Below are 20,106 nucleotides of genomic sequence, written 5' to 3' on the forward strand. Positions count from 1 at the left end.
AGTATCCAGCAATCAAAGGGTTAACGCTACGATCGACGATCCGCCGACGCGGCGATAAACCTTAAACGTACCTTCGTGTCTAGTGTTTCGTTGGTTGATGGCGTTCGTTTTAAATGGAAATTTCATATTTTCTTACATGCCGGTGAATGTAAATATGTAAAAATATTTATGACATTCGTGAGCCGATAGGACGTCGTTAAAAAGAATTTTACAATGCATATTTAACTCTTTCGTCGAGAAAGTTTATAAAAATTCGACCGATATGAAAATTTCATTTCCATTAATTCGCTGCAATTTCTCCATAAATTATTTCTAAAAACGTTCCGCGTGTCCTTTTTTTTTTTTTTTGCTAAAAGGTAAAAAATAGAGAAAAAGGAATTTATACAGCCGACTATGACGTACTACGACGAATGACCGCGAAGAGAAACGTAGTGAGCCGTGTAACGACGTTCTGTCAATCGCGCGACCCGGACTAGTACGACTCGAAAAATGCAAATGTCCACGCGTGTTTTTCCACCGTGTCATCCGTGCACTTCGTTGCCGTTCCATTTTCTCGCGGACGCGCTGCAATTTATTTATCGCGTATTATATTTGCAGGAATAGTTGTCAGCCACGGGGCACCGGCGAAAAATATAGATTTTCATTCGACGCCATTCACGCCCATCTCCGATATCCGCCGATTTATATCTGTTTATTCTGCCTTTATCGACGATTGATCTGCGCTGTGTTTCTTCCGAGGTCGCCTTCGTTCGGCCACAGACCGCGCGATATTTCCAAACGAGTTTTCTCTCTGCTCGAACGCAACGTACACCAACGGTACGACACTTGACCGTCGATCGGGCCGGCTTCATGGACAGAACAATACTTCCGGTTGGTTTATACGACCCCCGCGGTGAGAGAGAGTATTTGCTTTTGCCGGTGCACCGGCAAATATCACCTCGCTCTCGTATTTCGCGATTCCATTTTATTTACGATAAAGTCGCTGCGGCGTCACCGACGCTGCTTGCTGGCAGTGGTGCGTCTGTATGCGCGCCTGTATTTTCCACGTGTAGATGTATGGGCCACGAGAGGGTAGCGCGCGGGGACGATGTCGCGGCGGTTGGTTTTCGACGGGGCGAGAGTTGAGTTTTTGCCGTAATAAAACGCGCCTATCTAATCAAGCCCGGGCGAAATTGATGGGCCAGCAACCATTATCGCCGTTATGGAACGCGCGCATCTATCAGCGGGCTGAAGTGGCGTTGCGCGCCAAAGATTTTCCTATTGTCACTGGCTTTTCCGGGGCTTTCTCTTCCACCAGCGCGATATTCGATTCTCCGTGCACCCGGTGCGCCGCGCACACCGCTCCATAAGTTTGATCGCGTTAAAATGCACTTCTCGTCCTCGTTTTTCCGCTCGTCGAATGGTTACGTGGTGCGTGCGCGTGCACTTCGCCGTCGACCAGGAATAACGAAGCTCGCGCGTCCAGCTTCTATCACGTTGCGATAAGTAGCAGCTCGTTTAGGCACGCTGGCTGCGTTTACGCCTTTGAAATACAGCCAGCATCGAGCGACGTTTAGCCCGCCGCGAATATCCACGCGTTTTTTAAACCGCGGCTTTCGATCTAACGAGCTTTCCATTTCGAGGGAACCGAGCCGTTGCCTTTCGAACGAAGGGTTCGGATATGTTAACAATTGGACGCGTGCAGGAATTACGACAAATTAGTATGTTTCCCTTTCTTTTGAAATGCATAATGGCAGCTAAGATGCCGAAGGCTTGGCGCGTCCGATCGACGCTGCGATACGACTCGCTTCGTTCGAATTTAGGCGCGAACCGGTCGTTGCCTCTCTCGTTCTCTTATAGGTATCTTCCTTCCTTTTCCCTTTTTTCCTTTTCCCTTACCGCGATCGTTCTCTTCCGACCATGTGCCGTTGCTAACGACCACGAGGCTTCGCGCTAGCTGGAAGAGCGCGTTTTCCGAAAGTGCTGGCACGCGGTTGATTCTGACATCGTTAATCAGCGTGGCAACGATCCGCTGCGTTAAAATTCGACGTGTATCGGAAGAGAACCGAAGGCGGAATTTATTGGCGAAACCTGCACATAAAGGCCAATCTGGCTGGCAACATGGCGCGTTCGTGAAAAAGAGGGAATGGTGGGGCTCCTGGGGGAGGAGTGGCACGGTAGAAGAGCAAGAGGGGAGGGCGTGAGGGATGGAGGTGGGAGAGGGTAGGAGGTGAGGGATAGAATGAAAAAAGAGTCTCGTCGCGGGGGCCGGCCCCGCGGGGACTAATTTTTATTTTCCCTCTTTTCCTGTAAGTGCTCCGCGTCCACCTATTTCTCATAAATTTGAATTAATTTACATGCATTTGAATTTAATGCACCGCCATACTTTATCAAAGCAATTAAGCTTTTAAGCGCGCATTTGCATTAATCCAATGTTTACAATTACGGGTACGGATCTGTTCTTGTCTCGGGCCGAAGCGGCGAAACGCTGCGAGCCTCCGGGCGGCGGCCACGGTGGACGCGACGAGGCGCGGCGGTTTGCCGGGGCCTCCTCTCCTCTCCTCTCGTCACGTTCTACGTGAGCGGAGAATAGATGCTAGAATTTTTTCGTGACGAGAGAAAAAGAGAGAGAGAGAGGCAGGGAAACGAGGAACACAGGGAGAAAAAGAAAGGAGACAAGGCATGATAGGGCGCGCGAGTGGGACAGGCAAGAGGGGAAAAGAAGCAGAAGAAAAATATTCCGCGATAGTGTAGTCGGCTCTCGCCGTTCCGACGTTGTTAAGTCGAGGCATCGGATTTACGATGTTTCCTGGGCAAAAATGCAAACGATCCGCCGATGTTTCGAGCCGCGCGACTCCGCGCTCCCGCTTCTTCCGAACGTCCATGCGGAAAAATAATAATTCGCGGCAGAATGCTCGCGCGATTAATTAGCGCCGCCGTAAATCACCGTCTCGTACACGGTTGACGGACAGGGAAAAGGGGCAGAGAGAAGTTTGTCCGTTAGAAATGGGCCGCGTCCACGGCAAAGGTTATCGCTAATTGACTGGAGCGTGAAAAAAACGCGAGGAGCTCTGTTGAATCGTAAATTACTTGGCGCGCGCGCATTCACCGAGCGAACGGTTACGAGCAGTTAATTGAATGGGCGCGTGTAACGTGTTAATGAAGTTATCAATCATCTGCCTGATCAATATTAATGATTTTCTAGACGCTGGCTTTGCTCGGTGCTCACGCTGCTTTCGATCTAATCTGCGGCGCAAGACGTTGTTATGAGTAATGGCGCGGCATTAACGATACCAGCGTATCCTGTAATTCGTGAAACGCGCGCCATTTATTGCCGCGTCCGTCGAATTAAATCCTTTCGTCGATTCTAAACCAGGCGTTTTAATAATGAACCCGAGTACGTGCAACGATCCTTCTATCTTCCTCTTTCTCCGCGTGGTATCGTGTAACCTCGCCAAGGTCCCGTACTTTTCTCCTTCGAAAGATCGATCAGAAGGAAGGAAAATTACCCTGTTCGATGGCTGTACTTCGTTCGATCACCGTCCAAGAAGATCGTTCTTCGCCGAGTAATCGGTTGTTCTTTGAAGATTGCATTGATCGCGAGTCGTAGAGACGTGCCTGGAGACGGCGAGGCGGAAGGACGCTGGTCGACGAAAGGCTACAATTTTGAATTTACTTAGAAAACAGGATTCCGTATTGGCGTCCACGTGAGCCGAACGACGAGAGTAAGGGGCTCGGCTATTTGCACCGTTTGGATTTCACGCGTAATCACCGTACCGGCGCTGCTGTTAAGATAGACGATGCGACCTCGCGGCGTGCGTATCCTCGAAGCCAGGTTTCGAATCGGCGGAAAAAGCGAAGCAGCTGGCGCGCCAGCAATCTCGCTGCTGCAGATGTACGACGCGACCATAAGTTTGGCCTGCGCGTGCTAATCCTGTCGCATTTCTCTCGAGCACGAGCGTCTCTGGCCATTTTATGATTACATGACACTTAAGATCACATGCCGCGGTGCAGCGAGTATTTTACGCAACTTGAAAGTACGTCCACTGATTTTGGATTTGCTTCTCAGAACGTTTCTAGCTGCGGCCTGAATTCCGCTACCGAACCTCTCTTCCATTTGCCCTGTTGCGCCGAGATCTTACAAAGTTAAGCATCTCCGGTGTTCCGCGTAACGCGTCTAATTTACGACGCCTCGCCTCGCTCTTGATATCCATGGTAAAGGCTAACTTGCGCCGAACGGTGTTTGAGTTAGCAACTTAAATAGTTGGCGAGTAAACCGTAGAACGTTTCAAAGATCGGAGTTGCACGTTGCCAAAGGCGGTGCACGGATGAAAAGAATCTTCGATCGTTTGCCGTTTCGCTGAAAACTGCCATCGACGAGTACGAGACTTTCGCTCGTTCGTCGATATTGCCGGCAATTTCTCACTTTGAATTATATTCCCCGTATATCTGATGGCGAAATGATCTCCGGCGAATCGAGACGATAGCGGCGGGGACACGCGGGATCGAGGTGGCATTTTCGTAGAGATGGTAGCGGATTCAAAGGCGGTCAGTGGCGCATTGTCGCTATGATTTATGCTGATTAAGACTGTGGTAGGGAACGTTATCGCCGACTTGTAAGTCATGGGCAGGTAGAGGGCGACTTGTGAGTTGCAAGGTGGCTGGGGCTACAAGCCGCGGCAACGCGGTGTCACAGTGTCGTGCGCGGTAATTTAATGCGCACCAAGGTTTCTGCCGTATAACGCATTTATACAGGCTATGGCTGGATCCCTGTCGCCTCCCCTGGCTTTCCCGTGCTGTCGCTCCATCTCCCTTCGTTTCTCTCGCTTCGGAGACGCTACATCGTAAACGCGAGCGCGCGCGGCCATAGGTAGAAGGTTAGTACCTATAGGTATAATATAGGGAGTGTAGCGAAGCCCTATTCAAAGCGGATGATTCAGTGGCCGCTGCTGCGTCCGGATAAGATCTCGTTGCGCACCGCCTCGTTCATCTTAACCGCGAGTCTGGCCAACCTGTAACTACGTAACCGTCCCACTCGCCGATCCCTCTTTCCGTGTCCATCTCCCGCGTCGAGGAATCGCGCGAACGAGTTTTACGCTGTCGCGATATTCTTTGGCCGGAATTGCCAGACTTTTTCCTTTTTTTTAGTCAGCGCAACTTCGTTCGTTCGGATAAAGAGGACAAAGGGAACGCGAAGACGTTGGATTCGCTGGAAAGCTACCGCACGGATCAAGAGATATAAAGAACGAAAGGGAGAAGGGTGGTGGTATTTCGACTATTTTCACGGGTTACACCTGGCTAGGTTAAAAGTTTCATTTTCATAAGGCTTCCTTTTGCTTCCTGATTCCCCATTTGCATAGAACATTCCGCAGCAAGCAGCGCGTCTATATCGGTCCAGCGGTAGATCGTAGATCGCCTTGCCGCGATATATCACGTCGAAAATCCCAAAGGTTACCTACTTCCATTCTACGATCGTGGCTGCTACGCTGAACCCGTCCGGACGCCACCAGATCCCCGAAAAGCCTCGGCCGAACGTGTTCTATCTGGCGAAAAAAGAGCAATCGTACGGCTGTCTCGAAGCGACCGCCGTGTTCTCTCTGCTGTTCGGTGGTTTGGCGCCGTGGCTGGTTGGTGCGCCGGTGAAAATCGGGAAAAACGAGGCTGCGCCAGCGGAAACGCGGCACCGACGAGCCGCAGACTAATCGGTCGCCGCGCACACCCGATTCCCCTGCATTTTCCAGCACGCCAGAAAAGTTGCCGGTCCAGGAACAGTTTTGGCAGCCGGCTAGCACATCGTGGCGGCACGCGGTGCCCGGATATCGCGAATGGTGTGCTCCTTAGAAAGAGACAGAACGATAGAACCAGTTCCCTCCAACTTTCCATGATTTATGCGAGTTCATTATTATTTTCATGCGACGGGATGATCACGCCCCTTAGCCTAGTCTCGCTACTCGCGAGAATCCACAAATACCAGCACGAGACCCCGTCCAACGAATAATGGAGTTCTACTTCCTTTTTTCCGCCACCTGCTCGTCCATTCTCGGTTATTAATGGGAGTTACGGAAGGAAAAGAGTTGGCGGCATCTTTTATCGATCGACGTCGGTGCACGCTCGTCAGGATGGGCCAACGTGACGCTACCACCGCCGGTGCATCGTCCCTAGCGTCCTCTCGCAACGTGCAATTGCCCGGCCGTTGCAAGTGAAACGAATCAAAAGTTACTGTTTAATTTATTCAAGCGGCCCGCAGGTTTTTCGACTCCGGCCATCATCCTCTCACCGGTCGGCTGATTTTTGCATGCATTTTTCATGCACCCAGCGTCCGACTCGCTGAGCTGCACGCCGCGCCATCATTTCGCTCCACCCCTTATTCCCACTATTACCCGGAATACGTAGGATCAGGCAGAATTTGCAGCTCGCGGGTCCCAAAATTTCTGCCTCGGCCAGTTAACGGGGTGGACCGTGCGGTAATTGAACGGCTGGAAGTCGCCGAGACTGATTTTTCGAGGGGAAACACCGTGCACAGCTCCTCGTTGGGAGAGCCGGCACCGGGCATTCGAGGACTTCGGTAATCATAGTTTCTTGCCGTTAAGCGTGATGGCGTCTTGGTCGTCGAAACCGGCTCTCCCCACCGTCTTTCCGTTTGCCGTGGTACACTTGCTGGTGGGGGGCCCCCCGTCGGGGCCCGTCGAACTTGGAGTAGCCGAAGAAGCACGCTCAGGGTCCCAGCGCTCTCTACGCCCCCTCCGTTCGTTCCGCGTACAGCCAGTTTCGTAATCCGTGTTTCCTTGCGAATTATCGAATAATCCAATTCCGTCCTACCGTTTACCTTTCTCTTCTCGCCGGGCCTAGAGAAACAACAGATTCGTACAGGCTAAGTCAGGGAACGTAACCGGTCGATCGGCATCTTCTCATCTGCATCTTTCTGTCCCTGTTATTATTAGCACGGAATGAGCCATAAGCGGTTCGCCGAATCTTAGAAATGATGGGAAATGCAGCGCGTCTGGACAACGGCCAGCCGGGCAAAGTTTGACGACGTGCATCGACGATCGGTGAAGTTCGCTACTCCTTCGGCTAACCAAGCGACCCTGGTTGACTGGAGATCGCGGTGAACGGAAAAAAGATGTCGTGCAACGATGTAATCGACGGGGGCAGGAATAGGCGATTTACATTCGACGATTCACCGTTGCAAGCCACGGGCTTGACGAAACGAACGGCCATCCACGTCGACCACTTGCAAATTATCGAATCATCTAGTCCGGTACTTGTTAACTGGTACAAGTTAAGTCATTACTGCGGAATGCAGTCGTGCAGCAACATGCATTATACATTTATCCGACCCTATTGTAAGTCTACGACGCGCTACCGTGCAACTAGCCGGTATGCTCCTCGTGGCCTGTCCGATCATCCATCGATACGGTTCCAACCCTTTTGAAAATTATCTGGTGCCAGGGGTTTGTGCCTCGTTAACTTACGCTCCAGCTGATCGTCTCTACCCTCGGACGCTCCATTGTTTCCTGACAGTTCTTCTTCTTCGCCGTTCGGCATTCGCATAATTCATAAGAACGTCCATGACGATAGGATACATGGGATCGGATATTTCGTCACAATTCGGACGGCAGTGTTTTGTTATCGTATTAAAATTCAGACAACGAACAATTAGGATAAGAAGGAAGCAAAAAGACCAGCTACGAAGACAGCTTCCTTCTCGTCCGTCGTTCTTATCTCGAGGATCGAACGGACAATTCTGCGAAGGGGAAACTCTCGCGTCAAATCTGATCTATTCGAACGAATCGACTAACGAGGCAGATCGCAGAGATGCGCGAAAACGTGGAGAAAAACGGCTGCGGCGTGGCAAGTCGAATCGTTCTTTGTGAGGCAGAAAGTGCGCGCGTGCACTGCGCTCCCTCCTCGTCCCTCTCGCACTCTTTCTCCTTCTCTGTGTGTTCGTCCGTCTGTGCTCGAGGTCTGTGCCCATAGAGTTGGAAATAAGGCGGCAATAAAGCATATGTAAAATATATTCTGGAATTCCTTTTAGGACGCAGATATATGGGTGGTTGGTGGGTCGGTTGCCCGCTGGTAACCGCGTCCCCCTTGCACGTCCAACGAGGGATATACACGCGTGCTGGCCTTCGTATGCGTGTACCAACCGCGTGAGTTTATAGATGCGAGCCGATGTAAGTAAGACAGACGATCCGTTTCGTTAGAGGGTGTCGCGGGGTTACCCACCTGTATCAAACTCTACCACCATCTTCCTCGCCGAGCCGAGTCCACCGTCTTTTTTCGTCTTCGCCGAGCTTCTTTCTTGTTTTTCCACGGCCGTTTATAGCCCGGCCCATTTGCATCGACCCTACAGATTACGAGCTGTACGTATGACGAACAACAGCCTAGTTTTTTCCTATCGATTGGATGAACGACGACGAACGCGGAGGGAAATCCTTCGTCGGATGGAACGACCCCTTTCAAGGGCTGTACTTTCTTCGCTCGCGACGTTTACGGAATTGCCGTTCACGTGACTCTGTTCCTCAATGCTTTCGGGACGACGTATATTTCTCGAGTATTTTCGGGATGTAAGTAATTGGAAATTCGTCTGGTAAGAACCAAGGGAACCGCGGATAGATTTTATGGCTACAAATCGTCGAAAGATACAGAGAGATGGTGCGTACCTAAAATTTGAAGCTCGTGTCGCCCGTGGAATCGATCGTACGTTGTTTCCGTGATGCTTGGCGAGCGCGTTCCGAAAGATCAGCCGAGATGATCTGGAAAATGGGAATTGCAGCCTTCTTAGAAACCAGTGATCTCCGAAATTGTGGAGTCGAAGGGAAAGCTGTAGAAACGTTATCGGTTTATCGCGAAAAAGAGACGGATGGAGGCCGAAAGCGAGCGAGAGAGAGGTGGAAATGTTGGACGGAAGAGAACAACAAGAAGGAAGAAGGAGACCGTGGTGGCATCGACTGCTCGGGCAACAGAGATCAGGGGAGAAAGAAAGAGAAAGATATATGGAGCCACGAGGTGTCGCCTTACAACCGGCTCAGTTCGCTTACCTACGAAGCCTCTTTTGCATGCCATCTCCTCCACCATCTTGACTCGCGTTCTTCCTTTTACGCTCCGTTCCTTGCAACGTCCTCCTTCTTCTTCCCTTTGGCTCCTTCGGTCGCTGGTCCGCCTGTTCGCTTGCTCGCGATGCACCGTTGCATTCGGTCTTTGCATAATTATTACAGTTACCGCGAGTAGCAGCTGGCTTGTAGAAGAGTCACCTTGTCTCTGTAGCCTCTGCCACTACCCGGTAGACGTTGTCTTCTACTACTCGGGCTACTCGCGAGAGACGGACACGTCTGCCATTCGACACGCGTTAATTCAATTTCCACGGGATACTCGCGCGGTCTCGTCTTCCTGATTTTATACTACGATTTCACGAGTTTATGTTAATAACAAAAGCCGGACAACGGTTTTAACATCACGGACGGATAGCTCATGGAACGCGTAAAACGTCCATTCAGCTTCCTCCCGAGATGCCTCGTTCAAAGTGTCATGGTTTCGGTGAAGCTTGCGAGGCAAGAAAGGTGGCGTTATTAGATTAATAAAATCTAATAAAAGTAGCCTAGAACCGGTGGTCGTTATTTTCGATGGCGTTGCGTCGCCTGCTCGTTGAAACGCAAAGTCCGAGGCGCAGCCGGTCGTTTCCTTCTCGCGTGCCTCGACCTCTGCGAGATATCATTCAACGCGACGCAGCAAATAATGCTGTACATTTAAATGAGCCGCCCCTCTCCGCGCCAATACCATAGCACGGAATAGTTAGTCTTGACTACTGATTGACGAACGAGGACGTGAGTTATGGGCGACCTTCGCGCGATTTCGTCAACGTACCAGCCGGCGTATCCAGTCGGACTACTAATTGCGGCCCGGCTAATCGTTCTTACAGCATTATACTTGGCTGAACGTTGTACGTTCGAGCGAGCAAAACGACGAACCGCATTCTCCAAGGAAGAGCGAGCATCGCGGAGGGCAAGTGTATCGCTAGAAAATTACAAAGGACGGACGGCAACGTAATTTCCAGCCGGTTGCAACGACCTGCGTGGTTCACGTGAAACCGTTCTCTCGTCCGAACGATCTCGAACGCGATGTACGCGTTCACGCCCATCGTTTTTCAACGAATTACTACATCGATGTCGGGACAGATACGAGGCACCGAGTTACACGGCAACGACGAAACATGCCAGGTAATCACGGGGACAAGTAAATATCGTACGAGGCACTAGAGGAGAATCAGCAGACTCGGACGAACTCCTTTATCCCGTCAGTTCGCCGTTGGATGGCGGCGTTTCGCGCGTGGGAGCAAAGTCGCCACCTTGCCCGCGGCGCGGCACCACGCTTATTCAAAAGTGGCTGCACGTAAAGCCGATATCTTATTCTCGAATGCTCCATTCGTTCTTCTTATGGTATATCCTGCTGGCTGCCGGCGACATTCTTGTCCGCGTCGCGTAACTTCTCCCGGCCACCTTGCCTCCCACCCCCCGCCTCCTCCTCCTCCTTTTCCGTATCCTGCTGCACCGTTTCGACCGATCGCGATTGCGCCGCGGTAACGACGAGTTTACCTCGATAGGCTAGAACGTACGCCGAGAACCACGCGGAATAACGATCCCCCTTTCAGCCGTGGGAGCCTCTCGCTCGGCACGAACGTCGTCGTTCCATGCCCCGTTCTCGATATCCGACAGATTCGCCGATCTTCCCTGACGACTGCTCGCTTCCGAGTCTCGTTAAACCACGCGAGTTCTTTCGCCTGTCGATGGCCGATCGCGCGAACAAGCATCTTTTTCATTCGAAGATTACGTATATTTACGTTTATTACGTAAGCAAATATGAGAAATTATAAGGGAGGAAGAGATATATTACGCTTGTCGGGCCGAATCCATTTTATCTTATTTTCTTCCTACGTAATGGCCTATGGGATAAAGAGAATACCCGTCCAAGGCGAAAGAGATATAAATCTTTGAGAAGAGCGTCGATGATCGGTAGGAAAAAGCGTGGTACGAGCACGTACAGAGTCGTACACGTTCCGGGTGTCGCTTATTTCCGAGCGGGCACCCCCAGTTTATTCACGTTACAAGGGTTTACCAGGCGCGTATTTACGATCCCGGAGGCTTCCGTCGTCGCGGCATAGTGAAAAGCGATCTCCGCCGCTCTTTCTACCGGCTGGAAAGAGAGACAACAAGAGCTCCGCGTCGCGGTGCTGTTCGTTAGCCTGTCTTGTACATAACTTATTAATTACAGTTGACTAATGCTCTCCAGCTGTGGCACAGCGAGCACCGTACGCTCTGCTTGCCACCGGCGTCGCTCTTCCTCCCTTCTTTCCTGGCCGTGGCGCGCACCACCGGCGGTCCTGCCACTTTCCGCCGGCATTTTCTCGGCAGCCCCTAGCCGAGGGCGAAAGAGAGCTGCAAGAATAGGAATGGGCGAGACGAGAAACGGGAGAGGAAAGGTCGGCGTGACGAGAAAGACGGTACAAGGTAGGACGAAGCGAGGCGAGCGGCAGGAAAAGGGACGCATGGAAGGCCGATGGGGCGAAGAAGAAGAAGGTGGGACAGAAGAGAGTACAGCGCGAGGGACGCTAGGCAGTAACTCACGCCCCCGAGAGGATTACCTACCTTGGCAAGCCTCCGGAGGAGGGTGTACCCCACGTTGAGCTACGATCTTGCTGCGTAGCTACGCGTTTCTCATACAGAGTGTCTGCGGGACTCTCGTGCCTCGCAAACAGAGTTCGTTGCGGCCGTGAACGTTCGCGTTTCGGGAGGGACGCGGACACACCGGAAGCGCGACAACTTACGACACGAACGCGAGCAAAGCCGACACAACGTGTCCGTTTCTCCGAACCAAGCTAACTGACCTTCCCGTGTCTCGTGTTCCCAACAACCGGACAGCGAAAGGTCCTCTAATTACGTTCACGATTTATGCGGCCAACTTGCCCTCCATTTGGCCGGCAAGAATTCCCGGATGGTGGAACGCCGCGCCTGATGTTTCCAAGTTACACGAACTTGCGAAACGACCCAGACTTAGCAGTCTAGACCGTCCTTACAGGTCGCGGACAAAAGTCGCTGGCTGATATAGAGGGACGAGCGTAATTGGTATTGCATCACCGTTCGTCGCTGGTGATTTACGCAGGGGCAAATTGTCGCGTTTAAATTCAGCTCCGTCGTTGTGCTGGTCGAACGCGTAGGCAGCAAAAAGCAGCGAGAGCTTCGATCGATGTTAGCTCGTGAGATTCGTCGGTAAGAAGAAGGTGGCTGGGTAGAAGGGTGGCCAGCCTATGGGAGAAATTTCTGCCGAGCATGGGGAACTTGGCGGAAATCCTTCATGCTGCCAGCCAATTCACTTACTTTGATTTGATCGACCCCGCGTATGATCCGCCTTTGGCGTACACGATCTTCGCGAGAGGGAAACGAGAAGGGTGGCGCTTGGCAGCTCGTGTTTTGCCATGGGTGCACAGTTATACTGGCGTATTCCGGCTAGCAATCAACGTATTGCTCGTTCTTATTACAGTTGGCAACATCCAAAGTCTCTCCCTTTCCGTCTCCCTGTTTATGCTTGGCCATGTCGAAACTTGCTTCCAATCGAGGGAATCCCTAACCCCATTACCGGCGGCTCTAAACGAGCCGTGAGGATACCACGGGATTAGTTTCGCCAAATTCTCCATGCTCGTTCGGATTTTCTCTCTATCGTTTTTACTTAGGGTGATCGGGCGAATCAATCGTTTTCCACGTGAAACAACAGCTCCAGGCTACCATTTTTCTTGAACGTTGTAGAAGGCCTTCGGTTAGAGGCTTCTACCTAAGGGGCAAGGGAATTTCCAACGATATACATGGAAAGGTTTTTTTCTTCTAGAAAAGCGTGAGTTACGATGGAAATATTTTCACTCGGTCTAAGCGTGCTACTCTTCTCGGGATCGTTCCTCCTCTCCAAATACAGGCTACCCCTCTGGCCCCGGTCGGCATCCAGCGAGACTTTCCTTCTCGTTGCCCGGATGAAACACGTTTCACGGTCTCAGCATAAAATTTATCCATCCCCTTGGTTAAACAGCCACGCACGCCTCTTCTTACTTTTCCGAGAGCGTGGCAGCCTTGGAATTTTTCCTCCCCAATTTCGTTTCGCCTACGACATCCCACGGGGCGTGCGTAAGTTGGGGCGAGGAAGTGTACGATGGCTGACCGAGTTCGAGGGAACAGACGAGTCGTACGAGACTCGATCACGGCCACCGAAAACCAGACGAGAACGTTCGACCATTTGCTGTATATCTCTCTATCGCTTCGTACCATTTCCTCATCCTTGAGAGCACAACGAATCGCCGGATGTTTGCAAGAAGAAAGTCTAATTGCATTCGTAGCGATACGTCGAAGGAAATAAATAGAACGGAGTGGAAAGAGGCGAGCGGAAGATACAGAGGGGAGAAGGAGTTTTACAGGAAAAGCGATCGATAGAAAATTAAAAAAGCCTGAGCGAGGGAGGGCGACGCGAGGGCTGAGACGGAGAAACGCGCGGTAAAAGAGAAGGCGGTAGAGCTTGTCACATTTTCTACTTTGCGGAGACGTACGAGGCTGGCTTAATTGGTCGAGGCCCTGCTTTTATTTATAAGTTCGAGCCAGTCTATCGACTGAGAACCCCTCCTGCTTGCGCTGAGGAACAGCGCGAGCCAAGGGGACCATATAACACCGGCACGTCGTACGTAGCGATGTTCTTCGGGGGTGGAAAGGAGACACTGGTAACACGCTGGAAGAGGCGCGGGGTCCGCGTGACAAATAACCCTTATAAACGGTTAGCCATAACTCTGTGGCCCTCCGCGAGCCCTGCTTGACAAGCTGAAATGAAAATCATGGGGATGTTGCGCCGCTGCGAGAGCTCGTGGAGGGAGAGTAGCGCGTGAACAGAGGCGGCGGCGACGGCGGCTAGGGGCGCACGTCCAAGCACTTGATTACGTTGCGATAATATACATGATGCCGATATGAACTCTGCCGCGGCCTGTTGTTGCTCGTCTGCGCGCGATATTGTATAATGGCCAACTGGAAATGTTCCAGTGCGCGGTGGCGGCTGTTCGACGTGGCTCTCGCGCGCGCCTCGCTCGTAGATAATAGATCGGCACAGATACGATTGTAAATATCACGCGTTTATTACTCGCCTCGTTTCCAATTGTTCGTTTGCTGGGAAAAGTGTGCGTACCAAGCGGTGACTGGTCGATACCTATCGAAGGACGAGCCGTTTTGCGCGCCAATCTCGTTCGAATTTTGAAATTTGTTCCATCCGCCGGAAGCCATCCGTACGCCTCCCTGTCCGGTTTAATCGGCGAAAAATTCCGCTCGGAGACTCGACGAATGAAATTCCTTCGCGTATCCTCGCGACTCGGCCAATTGGCGGCAATTAGGTTATTAATTTCACCACGGGACTCGATATCGCCACGTCACCTATCTTCCGGGGACCAGCCGTGGGACGCGTGCAGCCGGATTAATTATTCATAACAATTAAACCCTTCGAGTGAAATTAATTTCTCGGTTTATCGCGTAATAACCGGCCGATACGCGGCAAAATGGCGAGTAGCGTTTAACCGAAATTAATTGTTCCGGCCGAACGAGTCGGCGGACTCCGGACGGCTCCAGGGGATGGCGAAAGGGAGTCGTCGAACGCAGGAAACCGTATTACACGGCCAAGTCCTTTATGTACTTCGATATAAAGCGTATGCGAACTGAGAGCAAAAGGTAGACCGGCTGCTTACGGGTGAGCGCCGGGGGTTGCTTTGGACCTGGCTGCTGGCAGAGGTGAAACGGGAGGGTTTTTACGAGGCAGTAACGGCCGATAAGGTGAGCTTGAGCCCCCACAGACGGGTTTATTCCGCTAGGTACTGTACCCAAGCGGCTGTTCGACAGTCTACCTATCCCGCTGTCCTACGCTCTCTTACTTTCTCTCGGTGGTTTGCTGTGACTTTGCCACGCTCTATCTGAAACCGTTTACGCGCCCCTTTTTCTCCTTTTTGTCCGCAACTCGTTCTTTTTAAACTGCCGCTTAGAAGTTATCCCGGTGTCTCGGCGTTATCGAGGATGTTGCCGGGATTTTCCCGGCATCTTCCAACTCGTTCAACGTCTTCCGCCTCTCGAGTGCCGATATTCGTAGCTACGCGGTCCCAGGGATGAAGGTCGGATTAGAAGATCTCGCGATTCGTTTGAAATTGTAACGAGGCGAAAAACTTGGTACGTGGAAGACTTGATTCAACGATAGGCTAACTTAGCGCTAACACGTTAGGCGAGGTGAGAATAGTCGAAGATTGCTGTTACCTTCGCTTAGGACTATCGTCTACGAGGATACGCATGAACGGTGTTGCAAACGTTCTCTACTATTCAACAACGTTCGCTTGCAATCGTTCAGCCGGTCGTGAACAACGTTCGACTATCTCATCTGGCGATGACAAGAACGTTGGCAGTTGGCTAGAAGCTTGAAGAAAGCTAGAGGAGAAGCAGGCGAACGTTGGTGACGTGCGTAAACGTATTATTCGGATGGAAGAGCCGGCTTCCCATCGGGATCGCCGAAACGAAGTAGACGGAAAGACACGCGATCTTTGCCTCTAGAGAGCTCGTTTGAACGTTCGGCTATGGTTTTGTTGGTTGCAGGAGCGAACGGAATGCGCAGGCGCGGCCGACAGACCTACACGCGCTACCAGACGCTCGAGCTGGAGAAGGAATTCCACACGAACCACTACCTCACCAGGCGGAGGCGGATCGAGATGGCACACTCGCTCTGCCTGACGGAACGGCAGATCAAGATCTGGTTCCAGAATCGGCGGATGAAGCTGAAGAAGGAGATACAGGCGATCAAGGAGCTGAACGAACAGGAGAAGCAGGCGCAGGCGCAGAAGGCAGCGGCAGCAGCGGCCGCGGCTGCGCATCAGCAGCAAGCGGCCGGTGGGGGACCGGAGGGGGCCAACTAGGGGTACGCCCTGCACCGGAGCCCCCCTGACCACCCCACCACCAATCCACACCACCCTCTGCTAGCACCGCAATGTACACAGCTATATTAAAGGTGAGTGACTTCTTCGATACCGATCCTTTTTTATTTTTCTCTTCTCTTTCGCCTTCTTTGCCCTTCTACCTTTATTTCCCTTTTTTCTCTTCTCTCATCTTTTTTCACCCTTCTCGCTTCTCGCTTCCATCGGTCTGCCCCTTTCTCCTCTTAAACGGCCAATTTCTGACTTGATCGAAAACACCTCCTGTGCGCGGCAATCCGCTTGCCGATGTTTTATGCTTTCGCGCGCTGTTTTTTAGCCCGGCCGTTCCGATAGATCGTGACGCGATTAGGACGAATTAGCGTGTCTTTCGGACGAGGAAGTCACGTGGACGAGATATTCGACGTGCTCTGTTCGTGAAATGTCGCGGAAAATATACAATTACACAGATCGTCAAACAGAATCTCGATTCTAAGATCTTTTCGCATGAACGTGGCTGTGCAATCTTGGCGAAGAGTCAACTCCCTAGCGGTTGGGACATTCTTATTGAAAAAGATGTCTGCGATGGTCCCTTTCGGGAAGCAAGTTCCGTCCTTTGAAAAACAAATTACCTGCGATCATAGAAAGCTTACGTTTCTTGCGGAAGCCGCAGGTTCTGATAAATCTTCGAAGTAACAGTAGCTTAACCCTTGCGTTGAGCGAATTCGCCAGGGGTGAGTCGACTCGATGGTAATGGATTTGCCGACGGCGTTGAACAACGGTTTCGCGAGACCTCTAGCGCGCATTAAGCTTGATATATCATCGGCGAAAGTTACGGGATCCCGAAGAAAATGTCGGCTGGAGAGCGTTACAAATGGTGTTGGAGGGGTGGGATGGGGGCTTTTAGCCAGTTGCCGTGCCTTTAAAATTAAGTTTATCCGGTACACTTAATGAGGATAAACCACCTGCGAGCGTGCCTTCATAATTTCCTAAGTTATTCTGTTTGCGTGCATTTAACTCTGCCGTCTCACGGGCTCCTGCATCTCAAGGGGTTGTTGTTGTTGCCGCAGCAACTGGCTCGCGTGAAATGTTGCCCCATCGTGATTTTCATATTCTTCTATATTCCGTGGATAACTGCGTGGCTCGACGATAATGAAACGGCTGCAATTCTCTCGATTCCGTGCAGTTTCTTCGTTCCGCCGTTGTTCAGATTATCGTCGATGTTAAGGGAAATTCACTGGCCGATATATTCGAAAGTTTCGCCAATTTCTCTCATTGGCCATAAGAGGGCTGTAAAAAGAGAACAGCAGAAGAAAAAGTGAAATCGTATGGTTGCAAGGGGGTGACTAAAAGAGAAAAAAAGAAACAAAGCAAAATAGAAAGTAGAAAGTTTTTGACCAGGTAAAGGAAAAAACAGGAAACTGATCCGCCAAAAGAGATGGCAACTTCTGTCGTTGAAACGCTATCTGCCTCGCAGCATCCTCCGGTATAATTTGTACTTTAGTCCAGGGGGCGGCCATTCGTTCCCAGAAAACGAACGACCCTTCGAATTGCTTGGCCGAAGCCAATATCGGTTGTAAAAAAAAGGTCGCCGCTTTTTCTCTGCTTTCACGAAAGCCTGCGCTGCTTCGCCGGGTTCTCTACCCGACTTTTATGACTCTTTCCATGTTTGGCTGGAAAAAAAGGATTCCCGGGAAATGTTGGCCGTGGTGGACGCTTTGTGTCGACCAGCCGACATGCCGCCTTCGTTTTCACTTGTTATTACGTTGCTTCCCTCTCCCCTTTGCTCTCGTGTTTGCCACACTCGGCTTCCTATGCGTTGTTACTATGAAATTAATTGTTCTCGTCTTCGCTCGCAACTTGATCGTTACTTCACTCCACTGGTTTCTCGTACAGATTTCTTTTGCCTCCGAAGACGTATAAGGGGGTGGTTTGCGCCATTACACATATCGGCCCTTGTTACGTATCTTGACGTTCTGTCTCTTTGTTCTTTCTTACGTATTTTTCCTCGACGTAAGATTTTCGACGACGTAGAAATTTATATTTGTCAAAGCAGTTGCTGAAAAAACTTTTTTTTTTTATTTATTTGTTAAAATATTTACGATCAATTCTCGTTGAGATTTTCAGCAACTTCATTTGGCGTGATACAATGACCTGGCTTATAATAGTTTTATATTGTTGGTTCTAGTAGAGCTTCCCAAATATTCTCTGAATATTTTAATTTGAACAATCTAGAAATTTATATTTGTCAAAGCAGTTGCTAATAAAATTTGTATGGATGATGGAACTTGGTGAAAAGTATAAAGCTTCCTAAGTATCTTTGAATATTTTAATTTGAACAATCTATAAAATATATTTGTCAAAGCAGTTGCTAATAAAATTTATATGGATCATGGAACTTGATGAAAAGTATAAAGCTTCCCAAATATTTTTTGAATATTTTAATTTGAACAATCTATAAAATTATATTTGTCAAAGCAGTTGCTAATAAAATTTGTATGGATGATGGAACTTGCTGAGAAGTATAAAGCTTCCCAAATATCTTTGTATATTTTAATTTGAACAATCTAGAAATTTATATTTGTCAAAGCAGTTGCTAATAAAATTTGTATGGATGATGGAACTTGATGAAAAGTATAAAGCTTCCTAAGTATCTTTGAATATTTTAATTTGAACAATCTATAAAATATATTTGTCAAAGCAGTTGCTAATAAAATTTATATGGATCATGGAACTTAGTGAAAAGTATAAAGCTTCCCAAATATCTTTGAATATTTTAAACAATCTAGAAACTTATATTTGTCAAAATAATCACTGATAAAAGTATGGATGATAGAACTTGGTGAAAGGTATAGAGAAAAGCTTCCCAGGTATTCTTTGAATATTTTAATTTGAACAATCTATAAAATTATATTTGTCAAAGCAGTTGCTGATAAAATTTGTATGGATGATGGAACTTGGTGAAAAGTATAAAGCTTCCTAAGTATCTTTGAATATTTTAATTCCAACAATCTAGAAATTTATATTTGTTAAAACAGTCGCTGATAAAACTTGTATGGATCATGGAACTTGATGAAAAGTATAAAGCTTCCCAAATATTTTTTGAATATTTTAATTTGAACAATCTATAAAATATATTTGTCAAAGCAGTTGCTGATAAAATTTGTATGGATCACGGAACTTGGTGAAAAGTATAAAGCTTCCAAAAATATCTTTGAATATTTTAAACAATCTAGAAATTTATATTTGTCAAAACAATCACTAATAAAAGTATGGATGATAGAACTTGGTGAAAGGTATAGAGAAAAGCTTTCCAGGTATTCTTTGAATATTTTAATTCCAACAATCTATAAAATTATATTTGCCAAAGCAGTTGCTAATAAAATTTATATGGATGATGGAACTTGGTGAAAAGTATAAAGCTTCTCAAATATCTTTGAATATTTTAATTTGAACAATCTATAAAATTATATTTGTCAAAGCAGTTGCTGATAAAATTTGTATGGATGATAGAACTTGATGAAAGGTATAGGGAAAAACTACCCAAATATCTTTGAATATTTTAATTTGAACAATTTATAAAATTATATTTGTTAAAGCAGTCACTGATAAAAGTATGGATGATAGAACTTGGTGAAAGATATACAGAAAAGCTTCCCAAATATTTGAATATTTTAATTCCAACAATCTATAAAATTATATTTGCCAAAGCAGTTGTTGATAAAATTTGTATGGATGATAGAACTTGGTGAAAGGTATAGAGAAAAGCTTCCCAGGTATTCTTTGAATATTTTAATTCAAACAATCTATAAAATTATATTTGCCAAAGCAGTTGTTGATAAAATTTGTATGGATGATGGAACTTTGTGAAAAGTATAAAGCTTCCCAAATATTCTTTGAATATTTTAATTCCAACAATCTATAAATTTATGTTTGTCAAAGCAGTTACTGATAAAATTTGTATGGATCATGGAACTTGGTGAAAAGTATAAAGCTTCCTAAGTATCTTTGAATATTTTAATTTGAACAATCTATAAAACTATATTTGCCAAAGCAGTTGCTGATAAAATTTGTATGGATGATGGAACTTTGTGAAAGGTATAGAGAAAAGCTTCCCAAATATTCTTTGAATATTTTAAACAATCTATAAATTTATATTTGTCAAAGCAGTC

The 20,106-nt window shown here is 48.6% G+C and overlaps 1 protein-coding gene across 2 annotated transcripts in view; it reads left to right on the top strand.

Moving 5' to 3' along the window:
- The window catches only part of LOC110119149 (homeotic protein ultrabithorax), a 292,134-nt gene that overhangs the window by 251,399 nt on the left and 20,629 nt on the right, over positions 1-20,106 (top strand). For both annotated transcript variants that reach the window (XM_020867562.2, XM_048414124.1), the window contains one exon: positions 15,624-16,032. In XM_020867562.2, the coding sequence (XP_020723221.1) occupies positions 15,624-15,940 (317 nt within the window). In that variant the 3' untranslated portion in view covers positions 15,941-16,032. The remainder of the gene's footprint in view (positions 1-15,623; positions 16,033-20,106) is intronic.

The sequence above is a fragment of the Bombus terrestris genome, chromosome 18 (assembly GCF_910591885.1).
Source record: "Bombus terrestris chromosome 18, iyBomTerr1.2, whole genome shotgun sequence".
NCBI lineage: Eukaryota > Metazoa > Arthropoda > Insecta > Hymenoptera > Apidae > Bombus > Bombus terrestris.